The 21,957-nt window shown below is 41.6% G+C and overlaps 1 protein-coding gene across 1 annotated transcript in view; it reads right to left on the bottom strand.

The window, feature by feature from the left end:
• wdr62 (WD repeat domain 62) overlaps positions 1 to 6,109 on the bottom strand; it is a gene marked incomplete at its 5' end in the record, with an annotated part of 28,282 nt that extends 22,173 nt beyond the window's left edge. The window contains 4 exons of the mRNA XM_080547341.1: positions 2,496 to 2,553; positions 4,280 to 4,342; positions 5,019 to 5,110; positions 6,023 to 6,109. Of these exons, the coding sequence (XP_080403467.1) occupies positions 2,496 to 2,553; positions 4,280 to 4,342; positions 5,019 to 5,110; positions 6,023 to 6,109 (300 nt within the window). The remainder of the gene's footprint in view (positions 1 to 2,495; positions 2,554 to 4,279; positions 4,343 to 5,018; positions 5,111 to 6,022) is intronic.
• Between the last annotated feature and the right edge of the window lie 15,848 nt (positions 6,110 to 21,957).

Raw genomic sequence — 21,957 nt, 5'->3', positions numbered from 1 at the left:
CCTGTCTAAATCTCTACTATATCTGTCAATAAAAAATAAAAAATATGAGTGGGACTGCTACCGGTATATATATAAAGTCAGTCAGTCAATACTACCCTTGTCCTACCTTTCCCCATTCATTGACAGCGTTTAGAGCATAGTCCAATGAAAGTACTTTGCCCACACTAGGAAGTGAGAACTAGTCGAATCACAGCACACTGCAGTAAGCTGTAGCCAAAACCTTTGTTGCCAAAACAAACTCAAAATAGCTTTTACTTGCAGTTCATAACAAAGGGATTTGGTCTTTCACTTCATTAATAACTATGGTTACTAGGGTTTACACATCACAAGGCCATATCCATTTCCCCAAGTGACATGAAGTAAAAGAGAGAGTCCAGAAATGAACGAAGCTGGATTCTCTCATAGGGCTTTCACACCGGCAAAGAACCGTGCCGGTTCGCGTTCGCGTTCGGAAACCTCTGAACCTTGGTGCTGTCTGGCGAACGAGCCCGCGTTCATACCGGTGTAACCAGAACCATCCGCGTCATCAACGCTGGGTGATGAAGGGGCGGGATAAACAAAAATGGCACAACTAGATGGCAGCTACTTCACTGGAAATGAGGATAATATCTTCCACTACAGTATCTGAAATAAACACAATTTTCTGTGAAATAAAACAAAAGACACTTTCTATATGCGTTCTTTTACTAATCAGCTGCTCCGTTACTGGAATAGAAATGGCTTACGAAATTCGCGTTCGCGCATGTCCGCGCGCGTGTGCGTGTGTGTGTGTTTGCTGAGCATGTGAGGAAGATAAAGAGAATAATGAGACTTTTGATATTGTTTTTGATCACTAATGATTAGATTTAGATTAGATTAGATTTTGTCTACTTCCTCCTTGCTGGTCTCTGCAGCCTAGAATATGACACACCCACTGACAACGTGACTGTTCTACGTTTTGGTTCGCCCTTGAGAACCACTATTTTTTGGTGCCCGCTGCGAACCAACTTTTCAGGTTCCGAACCAATTGAGCTTCGGTCTGAACGCGCCAGCCGGTTCCAGACTTGGCTCGCGAACGCGAACCGGCACGGTTCTTTGCCGGTGTGAAAGCCCTATCAGTGCACAACCCCCAGGGTTGGCTGGGTTGGCTGTCAGAACTGCAGAGTCACTACCCATCTTCTGTCTGAGACTGAAGACCCATCTCTTCAGGTTACACCTTAACTGCTCCTCCTGAGACATCTACCACCCCCCCAGCACTGTGTCTCCTGAGACACCCGCTTTTCCCCTTTACTGTGTCCCCTATGACTTCTACTGCCCCCCTTGTACTGTTTCTCTGTTTCTCCAGTGTCTATATAAAATAAAAAAATAAAAAAGGCTAGGTTTAGAAGAAGGTGATAGAAGAAGGTTTTTCCTTCAATCACAGAGACTGCCAATGGCCCCTGGCCTGAGCTAGATTACTCTTCCTGCTACGACTGGTGGATTGATGATTCACTTGCTTAGTCAAATGTATTGATTGTAAGTAGGGATGCACCGAACATTCGGCCACCGAATGTATTCGGCCGAATATCGCAAAATAAAGCACATTCGGTATTCGGCCGAATGTGTGAAAACACCGAATGTTTACCACCGAATAGTGGGCGTGTTTTGATGAAGTTCCAGCGCCATCTAGTGGCGAAGATAATACCTATACTGATCCGATCTGGATCTCTCATAAACTGAACACGGACATTTCATTGAGTTAGATTCGTTCATTATTATTTTTGTAGCACTGCATTTTTTCTCTACAGTGTGAACACGAAGTGCAATTTGTTGAAGATATTCAGTGATATAAATATATAGATATATAAATAAACAAAGGACACCTTTTACACCCATTATGAGTGTTTACAGTGAGAGTGTGGGAGAGTTCTTAGATACTCATCTTTTTCACAGCCATCTTTATTTTATTTATTGTGCTTTGTTGGTATAGACTGATGTCTGCTGGAATGTTCAATAAAAGTTATTTTTTTTCAATCTCAATTTCTTCTTTGAGAAGCATGAATAAAAAGCAAAATGTATTTAGTTTATGCAATGATAAAATTAAAAACTGCTGATACACATTCGGTATTCGGTATTCGGTATTCGGCCAAGTGTTTCCTTAAATTCGGCTTCGGCCTCGGCCAAGAATTTTCATTTCGGTGCATCCCTAATTGTAAGTCGCTTTGGAATAAGACGTCTGCTAAATGCCAAAAATGTAAATGTAACAGGGCAGGACAAGAGGCTGGTACATCAGCAACTGATGTGACGATATTAATGACATCATATCCAGCAAACAGTTACATAACCATCACATCCAGCAAAATAGTACATTACCATTAATCAAATACGTATCCAGCAACTTAACAACCATAGAGAGACACACTAACCCACATAATCAATCAACATCATCACGTCTCACTTTCATACAAGTACAGCAAAGTGCTGAGTGAATAACAGCAACACATTTCTTTACTTAGAGAACATTTACAAGCCCTTACCTCACCGGTGACCAACAATGTTCCATCCTGAGAGAAGGCCAAGGCAGTGAACGTTTTCCTGGAAAACAAACAGAGAGCTGACTTAATGACCTCAGTGCTCTCAGTAAACTGTCCTCAGCATGACTCACAACAAGACGTTTTAACAGTCACACTTTGATCAAACCTCTCTGTCCTCTGGATCACATCAGCAGATGGAGCTGTTGCACAAACTAAGCATCACCCTACCATTAGCTAAATCGATTTTTGTAATTGTTTTAATCTTTGGTTAATGAAACATTCATGGCTGTGCTTTAGTTTACTTTCATTGACTATGTCAGCTCTGAAATACAACTGACTGGCTGGTCTATTAATATTCCAGAAGGAATAACTCAGGTCTGTTGCAAGTGTGGACTAGCTGGACCAGGGAGCAAATAATATTGAGCAAATAAGGAATACTATATTCATTTTGGGGCTGTAAAACGGTATGCAAAGCAAACAGTATTTAACAAAATGTTCATTTATAAGGAATCAACTGAACACTTGGCTCATACAGCCCAGGAGAGAACTGTGACAAAATGATTAAGACAACTTCACAATCTTGCACCTCCTTAGCTCTCTGAACTCCTTCACACCTACACTCCCTCTCACACTCCCCGATCCTCCGCTGCCTTTCAACTCACTATACCTTCTGACCTTCAACTCACTATACCTTCTGACCTTCAACTCACTATACCTTCTGCCTTTCAACTCACTATACCTTCTGACCTTCAACTCACTATACCTTCTGACCTTCAACTCACTATACCTTCTGACCTTCAACTCACTATACCTTCTGCCTTTCAACTCACTATACCTTCTGACCTTCAACTCACTATACCTTCTGACCTTCAACTCACTATACCTTCTGACCTTCAACTCACTATACCTTCTGCCTTCAACTCACTATACCTTCTGCCTTTCAACTCACTATACCTTCTGACCTTCAACTCACTATACCTTCTGACCTTCAACTCACTATACCTTCTGACCTTCAACTCACTATACCTTCTGACCTTCAACTCACTATACCTTCTGACCTTCAACTCACTATACCTTCAACTCACTATACCTTCTGCCTTTAAAGTCACTATACCTTCTGCCTTTCAACTCACTATACCTTCTGACCTTCAACTCACTATACCTTCTGCCTTTCAACTCACTACACCTTCTGACCTTCAACTCACTATACCTTCTGACCTTCAACTCACTATACCTTCTGCCTTTCAACTCACTATACCTTCTGACCTTCAACTCACTACACCTTCTGCCTTTCAACTCACTATACCTTCTGACCTTCAACTCACTATACCTTCTGACCTTCAACTCACTATACCTTCTGACCTTCAACTCACTATACCTTCTGACCTTCAACTCACTATACCTTCTGCCTTTCAACTCACTATACCTTCTGCCTTTCAACTCACTATACCTTCTGCCCACCTGACCACTATGGGGTCTAGAGCCTTCAGCCACTCTGCCCTGTCTCTGGAACTCTCTTCCACAAGACATCAGCAACACTGACTCTCTGTCCACCTTCAAATCCTGCCTGGAAACCTTTTTAAACTGGCGTATTTTTAACTGATGGTTGTTTTTAAGTATTTGGTTTTTGTTTGTTTGAATCACTGTTTCAATTCGGCTTGTTTTTAATGATGCTTTGTAAGGTGTCCTTGAATGCTTTGAAAGGCGCCCATAAATAAAATGCATTATTATTATTATTATTATTATTAACCGTACAAACTCTCAAAGAAGTACATTAAGTATCTCACCTGGACTTGTTCAGGATGTGTGACTGCTCGTTTCTCTTTGGGTCTAGGAGCACAACAACACACCTGGAAAACAAGCAGATGTACAATGGTACCACAATTAATATGACCAACGGTTAGAGCAGCCCATCTCCTTACACTAAAGGTGTTTTTATTGTTTTTTTTAATAAAAACTCAACACCATGTATACAATCAATCAAACAATCATTTCAAACATTTCATTCAACAACAACCAACATTACATTAACAGGGTAAATATAGGAATCTTGAGGTTAATTTCAATGCCTTTCTAAGACTTTTTAAAGACCTTGTCAATATTTTTCCAGACCTCACCGCCACTTCGAGCTGTAACCGTTGACATCAGTGACACCTTTAACTTAACAGGTTTAGTTTGCAATAGACTAGACCACTATCATACAACAGAATTTCCGGTTCATCTTTGTTTTTTTAATAAAACTAATAAATTCACGAACTTTTACTAAAAGTTTTTAGGACTCAAACTCTTTGGACAGAGTCTAAATCAGAAACATACCTACAAAATTCAAGACCTCATCAAATCGTGATAAGACTTTTTAATACTTATTAAGGGTCTTGATTTTCCCAAAATTGATTCATCAACTTTTAATACTTTTCAAGACACCGCGGATACCCTGATTAAACTAACTAACTAAAGTGTTCAGTGTTGTATAGTGTTCTCTCCTCACACTAAAGGCATCACGTTTGATGTAGAAAGTTCCCTTACCCTGCTGGGTAGGCCACCAAGCCCGTGTTGGGGTCGCAGGTCAGACCGCTGCCGTTGGAGGTGGTGATACCCAGGACTCTCTCAAGCACCACCTGAAACACAGCAGTGGTCCGATGAATAGTCGTCTTCCTGATTCACCAGGAGTCCAACTAACAGTTTCTGTACCCAGCACCCAGAACCAACTTGTAGCTAGTTGATGACTAACGGGTCTATGCTCCCATGTCTTCATGTATGTTCATGACCAGTGGCGGACTCAGGCTGTTTGAAGGGTAGGGGGGGCGAAAAGAAAAAAAGGGCACCTACTGCACAACATGCATCAGTGCACATGGTCAAGTTTAGACCATTGGAGGGGCACCAATAGGGCACATCCTCTAATTTTGCCACTCAAAAGGGCACTTTAGTGCGACGTTTTTCAACTGTGGGGGGCACATGGTCAAGTTTAGACCATTGGAGGGGCACCAATAGGGCACGTCCTCTCATTTTCGCCACTCAAAAGGGCATTTTTGCCACTCAAAAGGGCACTGAAGAGTTTTTCAACCGTGGGGGCACCAGGAGGGGCGGTCGCCCCCCCTTCATGACAATATGCAGACTGTAAAGTTTCAGTGTGTGAGCTGTTATGTGTGATGACACGACTGGAACATATGGGACTAGTACTGTTAGTAGACTGTTATCTAGCTAAATAGAGAGAGAGACAGAGAGAGAGACAGAGACAGAGAGAGAGAGAAAGAGAGAGAGAGAGACAGAGAGAGACAGAGAGAGAGAGACAGAGAGAGAGAGAGAGAGAGACAGAGAGAGAGAGACAGAGAGAGAGAGACAGAGACAGAGAGAGAGGGAGAGAGACAGAGAGAGAGACAGAGAGAGAGACAGAGAGAGACAGAGAGAGACAGAGATCATATACATACCCGATTTGTAGTAGTAGTCCGTTTTTGACGACGACTTCGTCGCATGGTGGTGGCTGCAGATGCAGTGACATGATTCACCAGACTGGCTGGTTTATTATTCACCAGACTGGCTGATCTCCGTGCTTTCGAGGAGGCTGTGGAGGCTGTGGAGGAGGATGTGTTGGCGTGCACGCTGCCTGCTGCCTCCATGGTGTTTGTAAACACTGTTCACTTCTTCAGTTAGGAGACAAACACAACATCAACAGGCTCATTAAGCCATATTAGTAATCAAGCTATTGATGAAACATTGGGAACATTATTATAATGATTATATGACATGCACATTAGACTAGATCTAGACTAGGCGATCGAAATCGAGAGACTAAGTACATGCGTTTGTAGGCTATATATAGCTTAGCTACAGCTGATAGAAATGTTAGATCCAGAAGGAAAGCTTGACTTTTTCTCTTTACAAGAGTCAAGAGAAAGTAAAGAGCAGTTATACTTATATGAATACATGACGTTGAGCTTACATTACAATGTGATGACGTATTCCGATTTGTAAACAAAACAAAACAAATCCAAAACTTTTGTTCAGAGGGTTAGAGAGCTTGCACAGATCCTCTCCTCGGTGGATAACGTTTAGAAAAGCACGGCGAATAAAGATGACATCGGAACCAGATACTTTCTCCACCAATCAGATACTTTCTCCACTTTCTCCACCAATCAGATACTTTTCCACCAATCCCTTAAATCTCCTTCAACGGCCGAGTTGTCGAGAAGTCCAGACCTGAGAGACGCGGGAGGCAGGGTTGCCAGATGGGGCGGGTTACCGCCGAATAATCATAATAATATAATAATAACTTTTTTATTTGTATAGCGCTGTTGCTGCAAACGATGCAGCTCAAAGTGCTCCAATCATTATATAATCATAATGTAATTATTTAGTCATTTAAAGGCAATATTAAAAAGATGGGTTTTTAGTCTTGACTTGAACATAAGGTTGCATCTCTAATGTAAACTGGCAGTGAGACACAATTTGGGTGCATAAAATGAGAATGTTTTTTATTTTTATTTTATTTTTACAAACATCATTGGCAACAGACATACAGTTTAGGGGTACGAGATGGGCACCTGCCCAATAGTAATTAGCGGTTTTCTGACAATCTCGGTTTTGGGCTGGTGGATTTAGCGGTTTCTAGACTGTGGTTAGGCTGGAAGTTGTCAATCCCATCTGGCAACCCTGGCGGGAGTGACGCGCAGGCGCAGTGCACGCCACCAAAAACAACCAACGTTTGGGACTTTAGTTGTGCGATTGCGCCAGATTCAGAGAGATACATTTGGCTGTCAGGGGGGTATTTCACGAACGTTGCTAACTAAATCAGCGATTAATTGGAAAAAGCCGGGTTAGACTTAATGTCGACTGTGATTTAAGACTCAAGTTATTCCAACAACACAGTTTAGCCGTGCAGTAATAAGCAGCCCAGGCGAACAGGCGATTGTCGAAAATAAGATACTATGGCCATGTTCGAAATGGCATACCAGCATACTGCATACTCAGGGCTGCCAAGTTTCACCTAAAGTTTGGAGTGAGATTTTTTTGGGCGGTGGAGCGACCCAAAACTGTGCACGTTTTGGCAGCGGCGACCCCTCTCTCCCACACAATTATTTGTGCTAGTTTCCTGCAATTTTACATTGTTGTTCATAATAAACCAGCACAAGAAAGGAAAATAATTGGAACATTTGATAAAACAAGACAAATTCAGACAATATATCATATTTATGAAATCTTAATAAACAAATACAGTAGCCTACAGAGTCTAAAAGAAAATTGGGCCCCATCAACAGGACTCAGCCCCTTGGTCAGCAGCAGAAAGACCCTTGGTCATCATCTTATATACAGTGCATTGCTCATAGGTGGCTATCATGTTATACAGTAGGCTACATACCAGGGTTTTTCTTGGGTCAGAATTTTGAGGGACCCCGCAATTGTAAATTGTAATTAATAATAATAATAATTATTATAATTATTATTATTATTCATTACAATACAAATACAACAATTGGGGGTCCCTCAAAATTTTTTACCTGGTTATGTTACAGTAGATAAACAAAAAACAGTTACGAAAACTGTAACGTTGCAAAGTAGACCTATCATCTCACCCAAATTAAGTGAGTAGGCCTATTTAAGAAACTCTATGCCATAGTGTCTCTGAGATAAAGGATACAATCCGTTTTCACACTCGTGTTGAGTGTAGAAGATTAATGGAGGGGGAAAAACATGAGTGTGAGGACCAGTGATGTGAATAACGGCGTTAGAATAAACGGCGTTACTAACGACGTTACTTTTTCAGTAACGGGTAATCTAAATGATTACTATTTCCATCGCTATAACGCCGTTACCGTTACCGGTAATTCAATGCGGCGCGTTACTAGTTACTTTACTGAAGCTTCTCATTGTCATCCGACCTCAGTCACAGCTGCAACGGTGTTTTTGATTGCTGGGGAGGGGAGGGGCGAGACAACCGCTTAAGTGATCATGATTGGGTATGGTAGAGCCAACCATAGTTCAGTGTTGTGCGGATGTTTCTACACACAAACCACACGCGCGCACAGCACCACACACACACTCAAACTATCAGAGAGCAATGGCGAGTCCCGAGTGTTCTGAGGTGAACGTGGCGTTTTCACGGTGGAAATACAGGCACTATTTCAACTTCATTGAGGTAAAATGTAAAAACGTACATGTGATGTGTACTTTATGTCCCGGAGCTAAACGTTTGTCCACGTCCGTTGTAAGCAACTCTAACCTGATGAAGCATCTCTCAAGGGCACACGCTTCTACAAAACTAGTGGCTAAAACCGTTGATGATGATAGCAGGCCAGGTGTGGCAAACGTGAGCTCCGCTAACAAAGAAGGACACGGAGCCACGCCGTCCAAGCAGCTAAAGCTGGATTTTTCTGCGTCAGCTCCACAAAAACTTGTGACACAGACTGAACTGAACGGAATGATAGGCAGGTATGTTGTTGAGAACATGCTTCCGTTATCAACAGTTGATTCTGACTCCTTCAGAGCCCTAATTGCCAAAATACCGGCGAGAGGAGGGGCCGGTCCGCCATGCAGAAAGACGTTTTCTAAATATATAGACGCCGAGTACGCCAAAATGAATGCCGAGCTCCAAAATAAATTTGAAGAGTTAGAATATGTCTCTACAACTGCAGACATTTGGACTGCACATAATAAAAGCTATCTTGGCGTGACCGCGCATTGGATTCATCCACATAGCATGGAACGAAGGAAAGCAGCCCTGGCATGCAGACGATTCAAGGGCCGTCATACTCACGACAGTATTGCAACTGAACTTGACTACATTCACTCATCCTATGGCATATCCCACAAAATAACATCAACTGTCACGGATAATGGCTCTAATTTCGTCAAGGCCTTCAAAATGTACCAGCCAGCCAAGGAGGATGACTCTGGGGAGGATGAGGATGAGGTGACTTTTATGAACATTAATGATGTCTTGCAAAACAGTGTTGGTGATGATGCTGTGATTACTTTGCCGCCACATCAGAGATGTGCATCGCACACATTAAACCTGGTTTCATGTACTGATGTTGACAAGTGGCTACTGTCAAGACCAGAAGCAAAAGCAATATACAGAAGTGCTACGACAAAATGCACAGGCTTATGGAACAAGGCTAGCCGTTCAACGGTGGCCGCAGAGACCGTGGATGATGTCATCGCAAGGAAGCTGCTAGTCCCTTGCACTACAAGATGGAACTCGTTCTATGATGCCCTTGTTCGAATCTGTGAGATCCCTATAGTCGAGCTGAACACCATCTCCTCCAAGTTCGGGTTGAAAGCCATCACTGAACGAGAGCATCAGTTCATCAGGGAGTACTGTAGTGTAATGAAGCCACTAACAGTGGCCTTAGACATTCTTCAGGGAGAAGACCACTGTTTCCATGGCACACTTCTACCCACGCTCGAGACACTGATGTTCAAGACCCTGGAACTGAAGAGTGGCCTGCAAATCCTTGTTGACCTCCCAGAGGCAGTTGTCAAGGTAAGAACTAGTATTTATCTTTAAATACATTAAATGCATCCATACATTATGAAAAGTTTTTAAATATGGTTAATGTGTAATGCTATTAGTGTGTGTGTGTGTGTGTGTGTGTGTGTGTGTGTGTGTGTGTGTGTGTGTGTGTGTAAGACAGTCAGTATAATATGCTCTTTGCATTATGTATCATTTCAGGCAATCAAAACAAGATTTGCAGAGGTGCTGGAAAGCGACAATGCTGTCTTGGCTGCTGTGACTCTGCCCAGGTTTAAACTACGTTGGCTGCGGACACAGGACAGGAAGGATAAGGCCAAGGCAAGTCTGCTGGCAGAGTGCCGGAAAAGTGTCCAAGACGAAGACCAGCAAACAGGTACTACCAGCACACCAACACTCACTGACTCAGCCATAGAGGAGTTCTTTTCCTTTGAGGATGAGGATGACCCCTCTGCTACTGCTGAAAGTGAAGTTATGGATTATCTCAAATCAGGAGGACAAGGGATGGACACTCTTAATGGATTTCCACGGATAAAGAAAATTTCACTCAAATACAATGCAGCCACTCCATCCAGCACCCCCGTAGAGAGACTGTTTAGCCTGGGGAAGCTCGTCTTCACTCCAAAGAGGAACAGGCTCTCTGACCAGAAGTTTGAAAAGCTTCTGCTTTTAAGATACAATCACTGGTTTAATGGCTAGGATGGTTAGATGACTGGGTTGGCTGGATGAATGAATGCATGCATGGATGGATGAGTGTTAGGAAGGAGTGTATGGATGGATTTCAGTACTACTTTAAAAGCACTTCATATTGTTTAACTGTTTACTTTTGTTGTGTTGAAAATACTTGAAGTTACAGTCTGTCTACCAGTTGAAGTTGTGTGACAGTTTGATTTATTTGATTTACACAACAAAGATTTAAAAGCACTTCATATTGTTAAATGTTTACTTTTGTAATGAAGAAAATACTTGAAGTACAGTATGTACTGTATACCAGTTGTGGTCTGTTGAAGTGCAATAAATATGAAAAGTTTCCTGCAAATCCAAATTATTTTCTTCCTGATAGGGACACTTTGGTCCCCTAGATGGCACATTTATCTTCTAATCTGGCAGTGGGTAAGCTTTTCCTTGTCACATTTGGCTGACTGACACCACGGCTAGCCCACTGCACCGTGGTAAAAAGGAACGCAATAGTTACTTTCCCTAGTAACTAGTTACTTTTATAATGAAGTAATTCAGTTACTAACTCAGTTACTTTTTTGGATAAGTAACTAGTAACTATAACTAATTACTTTTTTAAAGTAACGTGCCCAACACTGGTGAGGACGGAGTATGATGAGCAAAGTCCCATCATGGATTTTATCTGGAATTTCACTGCCAATCTCTCCTCCATCACCCCGAAAAAGAGAACAGAGAAACGTAAACCAGTAACTTATGTTACCGGATGAAGCAACTTGCGATTTGAAAGTACCAGTAGGCTACCAGACATACGGAAGAGTATTAGGGCCACCAACACAAGTTTTTTTTACTGACACCCCGCCAGCTGTTGATGTTACAGTGCTGGACATGTTCAAAGAGGAAGTTAATGCGGGTATTAAAATGAACTGTCCTGTCTGTGCCATGTTATTCAGCCTGGGTTTTTATGCCAGTCAGGGAAGTCCCATCAGCCATGTCATGAGAGATAAGTCATAAACGTCATAAAAGACAATCTAAAGTCCATTCAGCGTGATTTAAAAAGTTATTCCAGTAAACACACACAAGTAACAGAGGTGGTTCGGAGACCATACTGGTGCAATGATTCTCAGCTTGAGACCTGGGTTAATCATAATCACCCTAAAAAAAGTACTTGAACGTCATCTTTGACTTGCACGTAAGCACATTTTGAGGACAAGTTTAGCATCCCCACAGCGTCAGTGACTTCAGTGTCAGTGACTTGCTAAAAATGTCATTGCATGTGTACAGTACATACATACATTTAGACTAGTTTTAGTTTTAGACTATGTAGTTTTAGTTTAGTTTTAGACTATGTAGGCCAGGTTTTGTATTGTATTTGTTTGTGGTGGATATTGTATGCCTGTGAACAGGTCACACTCGAAAATGAGCCCTTGGGGCTCAATGTGTTTTTTACCTGTATAAATAAAGGTTAAATAAAAATGACAGATGACAGATGTTTCTAGTAGCTAGATAGTTGTTTTCCATTATGTCTTTTGTTCAGGCATTAGTCACGCTGAATGAACTTTGGGTTGTCTTTTATGAAGATACAGTTGATAATAAACAAATCTAACATTACAAGGAAACACTTGACCCGGTTGATACATTAGGTTTCAACATGTGATCTAAATATGGTCAGCGGAGTGGAGAGAGGGGAGAGAGGGACAGAGAGAGGGGAGAGAGAGAAAAGGGGGGGGGGGGAGACAGAGAGAGGGGAGGGAAGGACTTGGAGAGACTGATAGAGGGGAGGGAGAGACAGAGAGAGGAGAGGGAGGGACAGAGAGGGGGATGGAGAGAGAGGGACAGAGAGAAATGGGAGGAAGTGACAGAGAGAAGAGAGGGAGAAGGGAGGGAAGAACAGAGAGGGACAGAGAGAGGATATACCGTGCTGGAGGAGTTTCAGTGTTAGCTGCACTACTTGCCCCATAACTGACACCTAGCTTGAACTATGGGGCTAGCTAGCTACTTGACAAGCAAAACCAAACTGCTCCATAAACCATGGTCTTGCCAGCTACGAGTAACGTTAATAGTAGCTAAATCATACACAATGAATGCGTTTGTGTGCAGGCTTTTTGCATTAAAACACTTTTCCAACTGACACTTAAGGCTGACTCGTTCCCATAGCAACACAGCTCTTAAGTCAAGCTTAGCCAGAGGAGAAGGTGGCTAACTAAACTAAACTCAAAATAAGTCAGTCTTAATTTTTATGCAACAGGCAGTCTTAATTAGACAGGTCTAACCTGAGAATATGAGACTAGTCTAAGCTTTAGACCAGTCTTAATCTATGTTTATGCAACTGGCCCCTCTCCCTCGGGTCCTCAGAGATCTTCACCTTCTTGTCCTCAAGAACTCTCTTTCTTTCTTTCTTTCTCTCCTTCTCTCCCTCCCTCACTCTCTCCCTTCCTCCTTCCATCCTTTGTTCTCTCCTTCTCTCCTTCCCTCTCTCTTTCTCCCTCCCTCTCTTTCCTCACTGAGAGATGGTCACCTAAGCAGGTCGGCGCGCTAGTGTTTACCTTTGGGACCTCCGGCCCGAACTCATCTCTCTCTGGAAGTAGCGTAACCAAGAAGACAGGGCCACCTCGTTCCATTTTTAAAGTTGATTAATATGGTATATCTGCATGTTATCCCCTCGATCCGAGTAGTCGACATCCCAGACTCGCCGTGTGACCGTGAACGGCCCTTGCCACTTTGCAAGTCATTTTTAACTACTTTTGACTTTATCTCCTGGGTTAAAAACCTGCACACACAGGTTAAAAAGACCATTTGGGATGATGAGTCTGATTGATTAAATATTTTAATCTAAGCTAAAAACCTTTTTAGCTTAGATTTACATTTTTAGCTTTAAAAAAATGTTTTGCAGCAGTTATGATTAAACACAAACACTTCTATCAATGTATTTTTTCCATTAACTATTGTCTTATTCAACGTTTTATCTATTTACTTCTTATATTTGCTTTTATTCATTGTAATTTTTATTTGTATTACTATGCTGCTCTTGCTGTATTTTTAAATAATGTATGTAAAGCACTTTGAATTGCCCCTGTTGTATGAAATGTGCTATACTAATAAACTTGTCTTGCCTTGCCTTGCCTTGCCTACATACCTTTGTGATATGAATGTAATGAAATCTACATTCTGAACAAGACTGACAGATGAGCATTTAGATGACTCTATCAGAGTGAACCTAAGTGGATACGCTCCGGTATACACAACTCTTGTAGACTCCATGCAGTGACAGAGTGAATGCACTTATTACACACATGCACAATACTTTTTGAAAGAGACAAAGACAAAAGAAGAAAAAAATACTAATGCTTTCTGACTGAAAAGACTAGAAAAGTTGAATGCACTAATTACATGTGGACCATAACATGATGGTATGCTTTTGATATATGAATGGAGGTGATACATTGATGTATGGATACTGAATACCGGTATACTACTATTGAGCTTACACATTGACATTTGAAACAGAGCATGCTAATGAAGAATTCCAGAGTGTTTTGATACGTTATGTGAATGAATGTAAGTAATAAGATATGAGTAGCTCTCAGCCACTTTAATTTTTTCAAAGTAGCTCTCAGATGAAAAAGGGTTGTCTAAACACTTGTGGATATTGCCATGGCACCCCATGCCGTCAAACATCACAGATTGTATCACAATAACACCCTTGAGTGTGTCATTGCTTTTATACAATGGTTTTAAATCAATCAAAATAGTGAAAATACCACCGCTCATCCGTGATCAGACTTATCAGAGGTGCTGGAGCTGAAGAGTATCAAATAAAGTGCAAGAAAGCAGCATCTGCACACTCAGATATGTTTATTGTGAGCTCATAGACCTTCTTCAGGCATCAATGGTACAATATGGTTTGAAATCAAAAGTGCCACAAAAACAACAATGATTTAAGTGTTCCTTCATGATGAGGTGTTATTAATTTACATTTCATTAATAAAAAGTTATTATTATTATTATCATCATTATTAGTTTGAGTCTGATCTGCCCAGATGTGTACATTTCCAAAGGTACTTCTGCTTGTGAGCTAATTCCTGGCTTGAAGCAGTAATACAGAAAAGAAAACCATTTGAATGAGTTAAACAGAATTGTTATCGACAAAAAGGCTTGTCTCAGGAAAACAGATGTATTCTCTTGTTCCCATGGGAACCTGGAAGCCTGGCATTCAAGGCTGTCAAAGGCCAGCCTCTCAAGGAATGGAAGGTGTGTACTGGGGTGGCGGGTTGTTAGGTTGAACGGCCGTGTGCCCCTCCTCTGGACCTTTAGCGTATCCAACAGTCTGCAGTAGCACAGATAGAGCATCATAGGCTGTATTATTTACAACCATCATTATGACATATACTGTATGTTACAGTATCTAGGATATTCATATTACTTTATTTTTTATTTTTTGGGGAGGGGCATTTAGTCGACGCCATTATCCAAAGCAATTTCCAACAAATACATTTGACTAAATAAGTGAATCATCGATCTAAGGGTTAGTTTTTAGAGAAAACTAAAGGAGAAAAAGACTAAAGAATCATCTATCTAAAGAGAAAACTGATATTTCAGGTATTGATCAACCATATTTCAGATGTTGATCAATCTTTTGCTGATTGAACTAGTTTTACCTGGTAGAGTTGTTGGGGGTAGGGTGTGACGTTTGGAGTCATAGTGCTGCCTTGAGGTATCTGATTCCCAATTGTGAACACTTGCTAAAAGACAGACACAAAATAATTTACTGTTAGTGAATTCATACAAATGAACATTGACATTTCAACTAGCTTATTTCATTCTCTGTTCTTATTCTAATCCTTCATACAATCATTGTGAAAACATGTACATTCACTGAACACTTTATTAGGAACACTATACTAATACTGGGTAGGGCCTCCCTTTATTAGGAACACTATACTAATACTGGGTAGGGCCTCTCTAAAAATAGCCTAAATTCTGCCAGTCTTAAACTGTCCAGCTTTTAATCCAAAGCAACTCACAACTAGAGATGTTTTTCTTCCATTCTCCCTGGAGTAATTTAGGGCTAAGTGCCTTACTCAAGGGCACACTAGTGGGGTATTGTGAATCCAGGTGGGATTCAAACTCATGACCTTCCGATCACCAGTCCAACTCACTATCCTAAGCTTTTTGATTGATTGATTGAAAACTTTATTAGAAGATTTGCAGAAGTAGGTACATGAAAGTACATATTACATACAAGGTCAACTAACAGGATAAAAACCCAAGAAAGCCACTGGCTTATTTCAATTGGGGTCCTTGATTCTCAATTCATCGTTACATGTAAGACAGACAACAGAAAAACTAGTACTATCTACAAGATAATACAGACAAATAACTAGTACTATCTACAAGATAAATATACATCCATCATGGGAAGAACAATACAACAAAACATTAGGTATGTACAGGACAGGTGGGGACATACACCACAGGTGGGGGCGGGGGACAAAACACAAAGTATGTACAGTGTGTAGTTCGGGTCTTTTAATCTGATTTTTGATTTAGAGGGTCCAGTTAGGGATTGCAGCCTCCTGTAAATGCTTTTTGAGAGTGGTTTTGAAGGTGGGCAGTGTTTTGCACTCCTTTAAGATTATAGGAAGGGCGTTCCACATTTTTACTGCATAGTTTGCAAACGAGTTTATCCCCTTGTTTGTGGTGCAACGCGGTTGAACGTGGTTCGTGGAGCTTTCTGTTTGTGGCTGACAGAAGTGGAACCCAACGTGGACTTCTGCTGCTGTAGCCCATCTATCTGAAGGTCTGACACGTTCTGAGATGCTTTTCTGCTCTAGTCACGACTGTACAGAGTGGTTATCTGAGTGACCGTAGCCTCTCTGTCAGCTTGAACCAGTCTGGCCGTTCTCTGTTGACCTCTCTCTTCAACCAGGCGTTTACATTTGCAGAACCGCCGTTCACTGGATGTTCTTTCTTTATTGCACCATTCTGAGTAAACTCTAGACTAGAGACTATTTTGTATGAACATCCCAGGAGATCGGCAGTTTTAGAAATACTCAAACTAGCCCGTCTGGCACCAAAAATCATGCCACAGTCAAAGTCACTGAGATCCCATTTTCCCCGTTCTGATGGTTGATTCATGTGAACATCACCTGAAGCTACTGGCCTGTATCTGCAGGGTTTTATGCATAGCGCTGTTGCCACACGATTGGCTGATTAGATAATTGCATGAATGAAAAGGTGTACAGGTGTTCCTAATAAAGTGTTTAGTGAGTGTATGGCTGTGTTCGAAATGGCATTCTAACATACTACATACTAGCATACTCAATGAGTATATACTGCATACTGCCTACTAAATTCATAATAAGTACCGACCGTTTACACTGCAGTATGCATACTGTATCCCAGAATGCATTTTACATCCGGAAAATACCACCGCTCATCCGTGATCAGACTTAGCTGAGGTGGTGCAGCTGAAGAGTATCAAATAGAGTGCAAAGAAGCAGCATCTGCACACTCAAATCTGTGTAAAAAACTATGTTTATTGCGATCTTTCGGTGTCCAGGCTCTCGGGCCATGTAGAGCGTCTTGTTCAGCGTCTTTGAGCCTCGGAAAAGCGCTATATAAATGTAATGAATTATTATTATTATTATTATTATGTAAACAACAGCTGTATGACGAGACTGAAGAGACGCGCAATTTGGAGATTGAGTGGCTGAATAGTGTGCTGTCATGGCATACTCAAAGATTCTGAAGAATCTAGTATCCACAGTATCTCACATACTCAAATTTCGCATACTGTATTGTGTAGTGTGAACGCACTGCATACTCAAAATCTACATCATATCTAGTATGAGTAGTATGCTAGTATGCCATTCCGAACACAGTCTATAACTTTGTGTAATGATGTGTTGATGGGGTCGAGTGGATAATCAGGATAATCAAAAGCTCTTGCTCAAGTGGACAGTTAAGAGAGAAGTTTAATCACACAGCGCTGGGTACGTATCTCAAAGGTTGATTGTACAAACAGGGTTCTGAACAGTTCTCTCTCTTAAAGCCCGGTACACACATAAAGATAATCTGTCCGATTTTGGGCCGACTTTCCCCCTTCCGACCAAGGACAGCAAACGCCCGATTATCGGATGGCTCTAAAGATTATCCTGTGGTGTGAGGTGTGTTAAGAGTCCATTTCTGGGGCCCCGCGGTGGCGCAGCGGTCTAAGCATTAGCCTCTAGTGCAAGCTGCCCACCGGGGACTGGGATCGAATCCCGGTCTCGCCAGACCCGGATATGGCCGGGGCTCACAGGGAGAGGCATATTGAGCGGCCGCTCCCAAGGGGGGTATAGGACTATTTTCCGGACAAGGATCCGTCGCGCAACACCGCCCCCGTCTGGTGCTGGAGTAACGGTGTCGGGCTCGAGGAGCCAGACAGCTAGTCTGCCTGGCGATCTCCTCTGGGGCTGCCGGCCACGGGGTCGTGCGGCGGATCCTACGCAATAGGCAGGGGATAATTGGATGCTAGGTTGGGTGCAATTGGATACCAAATTGGGTGAAAAAGGGATAAAATCAGAAGAAAAAAAAAGAGTCAATTTCTCCCGACAATCTGCTCGGAAAATGGTCCGGGCCGACAATCGTAAATGTTAAACGTCTTCAATATTTACGACCAAAAATCCTTATGTGTGGGGGGAACTCCCGACTCCCGACAACTCCCGACTAGGGTTGCCAGATGGGCTCGGGTTTTTTTGGTGGAATTAGCTGTTTTAGACTGTGGTTAGGGTGGAAAGTGTCAATCCCATCTGGCAACCCTGCTCGCGAGTCCGATTGTGACGTGAATGGAATGTAGCCAATCAAGAAGCGAGCTGACTTCTTCTTTTCGTTCTTCAGCACTTTATTTGCCCTGTCACACATGGCTGCCTCGTACAGGTCAGTCAGGGTACTACGCTAGATCACGTTTGATCACGCGAGGTTTCTGGCTTGGGGAACGAGACTCTAGACTGACTAGTTGAAAGAGGTGTGCAAAAGAAAGAAACTGTAATGTTGATACTGAGTAGTTGGATTTTTGGTGCAAGGTCTAGCAGAGACTGAGAACGTACACAGAGACTGAGAACGTATACAGAGACTGAGAACGTACACAGAGACTGAACGTCTGAGAACGTACACAGAGACTGAGAACATATACAGAGACTGAGAACGTACACAGAGACTGAGAACATATACAGAGACTGAGAACGTACACAGAGACTGAGAACGTCCACAGAGACTGAGAACATACACAGAGACTGAGAACGTATACAGAGACTGAGAACGTACACAGAGACTGAGAACGTACACAGAGACTGGGAACGTACACAGAGACTGAGAACGTACACAGAGACTGAGAACGTCCACAGAGACTGAGAACGTCCACAGAGACTGAGGGTGGAAAGCCAGTGGGAAGTACAAAAAGACTGTGTAAAGTAGGGAGATGAAAGGGATATGGAAAGTTAGATCTTTACCTTTTCTTTTTACTTTTCCCCCCTGCTTTTATATTCATTCTGTGCATGTATGTTTTTATATATGTTTTTATATTCACTTTATGTTCTTATTCCTGTTGTAAAGCACTTTGAGCTGCATTTCTTGTATGAAAGGTGCTATATAAATAAAGCTTTACTTACTTACTTACTAGACTGTCGTAACGATAATCTTTATGTATGTGGGGTGCTGAAATGGGAATATCGGCGACACCACGCACAATACAGATTTTGAAAATCCTTATGTGTATTACTCAGAAGCGCCTCCTATCACTTTCTCTGTCTCTGTTTCTCTGTTTCATGACTTGTTACTCACCTCAGGCGTGGAGGTGCAGCAGACAGCTTTGCAGGCAAACGATGAGACGTAGATGGAGACGATCAATTCCAGAAAGTTGAAGACAGCCATGACACCTGAAATGCCCATGGGAGTGCGCTGTGGTCAGGAAGGGACAGGAAGTAGACCGTTAAGATACCACATCAACATTCTGGAACAGTCCATTCTTATTCACTCCAATAATTCCAATAATCAGACTAGAGCACAATTACTGACATTTCCTGCCAGATGAATGTGTTCCATACAGACATACATACAGATACAACACAGATTTCCATGCACTCGAGCATGTAGACACTGATATGGTCCTGGAGATATTTGATATTTGACCACTTTGAGCAAAATCTTTTTTTGAAGTGCCCTCGTAAGCTTTTGCTTGGTAAAAATGCAGTGTATTTATTGTGTTGTATTCAAACACAATTTCACCATGTAAAGACTTTAGCAAAGACATTTGCAAATAGAACATGAAAGTTCATTAGCACATGTCCAGTAAGGAAACAGCAATGATGCAAGTCAGTGTGGTTTGCACCACTTTACTGATTTGATCAAACATTTATCAGTAGCTGGGCAAATAAAAAGATTTTAGATTGCATACCTTAGCTTCGAAACACCAATAATAATAGTACTCATTATAATAATCACAATAAAACAGGACCCCAGCCGCATCGAGAGAGTAAAGGATGACTGCTATGCAAGCAGTTATGGAGGCAGTAATGTTCATCCCCAGTGAGCCATTCACCTGTGAGAGAGAGAGAGAGAGAGAGAGAGAGAGAGAGAGAGAGAGAGAGAGAGAGAGAGAGAGAGAGAGAGAGAGAGAGAGAGAGAGAGAGAGAGAGGGGGGGATAATTTTTCCTGCTATGATTGGTAAGTAAGATGATTCACTTACTTAGTCTTATTTGTTGTAAGTCTCTTTGTAAATGTAAACAATACTACAATTGGCCATTGGAAGTCAATAATCATAACTGATGGATGTACTAACAATCATTGACATACAATATCTACAAGATGTTGACCATTATATATCAAACATTATTAACCAAAAACTTAAAGGTTAGAAAAGTTGATACTGACCAGACATTTATTTAGTTTCTTGTCTGCAGCAACAGTGAGAGAGCCTGCAATGATATACTGGGAAGGAACAAGGCATAAAACATATTCAGACTTTATCACTGCCATAGTCATTTAATTACAGTCTAATAAAGTGTACATCACTGCAGTGGTTAGGCAGACTTCAAGGCCATCTTACTGAAAAAACCCAAACCCATAGTTAAAAAATAGTTAATGAGGAGCAAACTAAAGATCACACATTTTGTAGAAAACGAAATGACCTGTATGGTTTTGCAAAAGTAGCAACAGTAGACACTACCTCGAATGTAGGTGACACCAAACAAAACCAAATAAACCCTACAGCCGAAATACTGTATCTCTATGTTGAAACAGTATCATAAAATAAAGTGCCCTAATTGATTTGACATTTTCTAACTTAATCTAACATAATTCAAATATTAGGATCTTGTACTTTGTATTATTTCAATAATATGGAAAGCTGGGCAGGTGATTTAAAAAAGAAAAGAAGATTAAAATAAAGATTACATTTGTGGAAGACTTACAAATGCACTTCCCCACACAAAGATTCCACTGTATACTCCCAGTCCCAAAGTGTTATAATTGACGGTCATCACGATTCCTGTCAACGCCATCATCAACCCAATCATTATTTGTACGGTCTGTGGGAGAAAAACAAACAATTGTGTCTAGTTTCTGTCTGCCAGTGGCGACTCATGAATACTATGACTATGACTAATACTATAAACAACTACATACTATCATGACACTATGCATTGGAACTTTATCTTACCTCAAAGCCTCCTACAAAAACCTATTTTAAATGATTGAATTTTTACCCCCAATGCTTTTGGATCCCCCTTCCGGAAGTTTCTGAGCGTTGATGATACGGCCTGTCCCAGAGAGAGATGGGGAGAAGCGGCCGCAGTCCCGTTCACAGCAGGGTGGACATGGGTGACCACGACCACCCCGCCAGCTGTTGATGTTACAGTGCTGGACATGTTCAAAGAGGAAGCTAATGAGGGTATTAAAATGAACTGTCCTGTCTGTGCTATGTTATTCAGCCTGGGTTTTTATACCAGTCAGGGAAGTCCCACCCTCCCATCCCGAAGGAGGGTGTCAGGGCAACGGTTATGTCATGAGAGATAAGTCATAAAAGTCATAAAAGACAATCTAAAGTCCATTCGGCGTGATAAGAAATGTTATTCCAGTAAACACACACCAACACAAGTAACAGAGGTGGTTCGGAGAACCATACTGGTGCAATGATTAACCCAGCTTGAGACCGGAACACAACTGAGTTTGTATGTAGTGAGAAGATACAGGGCCATCCATGAATATGGGAAAGAGGAAGCCTTTTGTCTTATTTTTTGTTACTTTTTTAGTGCTCTAAGAATTACTATGAGGTTAAAGTAG

Source organism: Nansenia antarctica, assembly GCF_963989245.1.
Source record: "Nansenia antarctica genome assembly, chromosome: 17".
Taxonomy (NCBI): Eukaryota; Metazoa; Chordata; class Actinopteri; order Argentiniformes; family Microstomatidae; genus Nansenia; species Nansenia antarctica.
The sequence above is the reverse complement of the archived record's forward strand: the minus strand, read 5'-3'. Positions and strand labels throughout refer to the sequence as shown.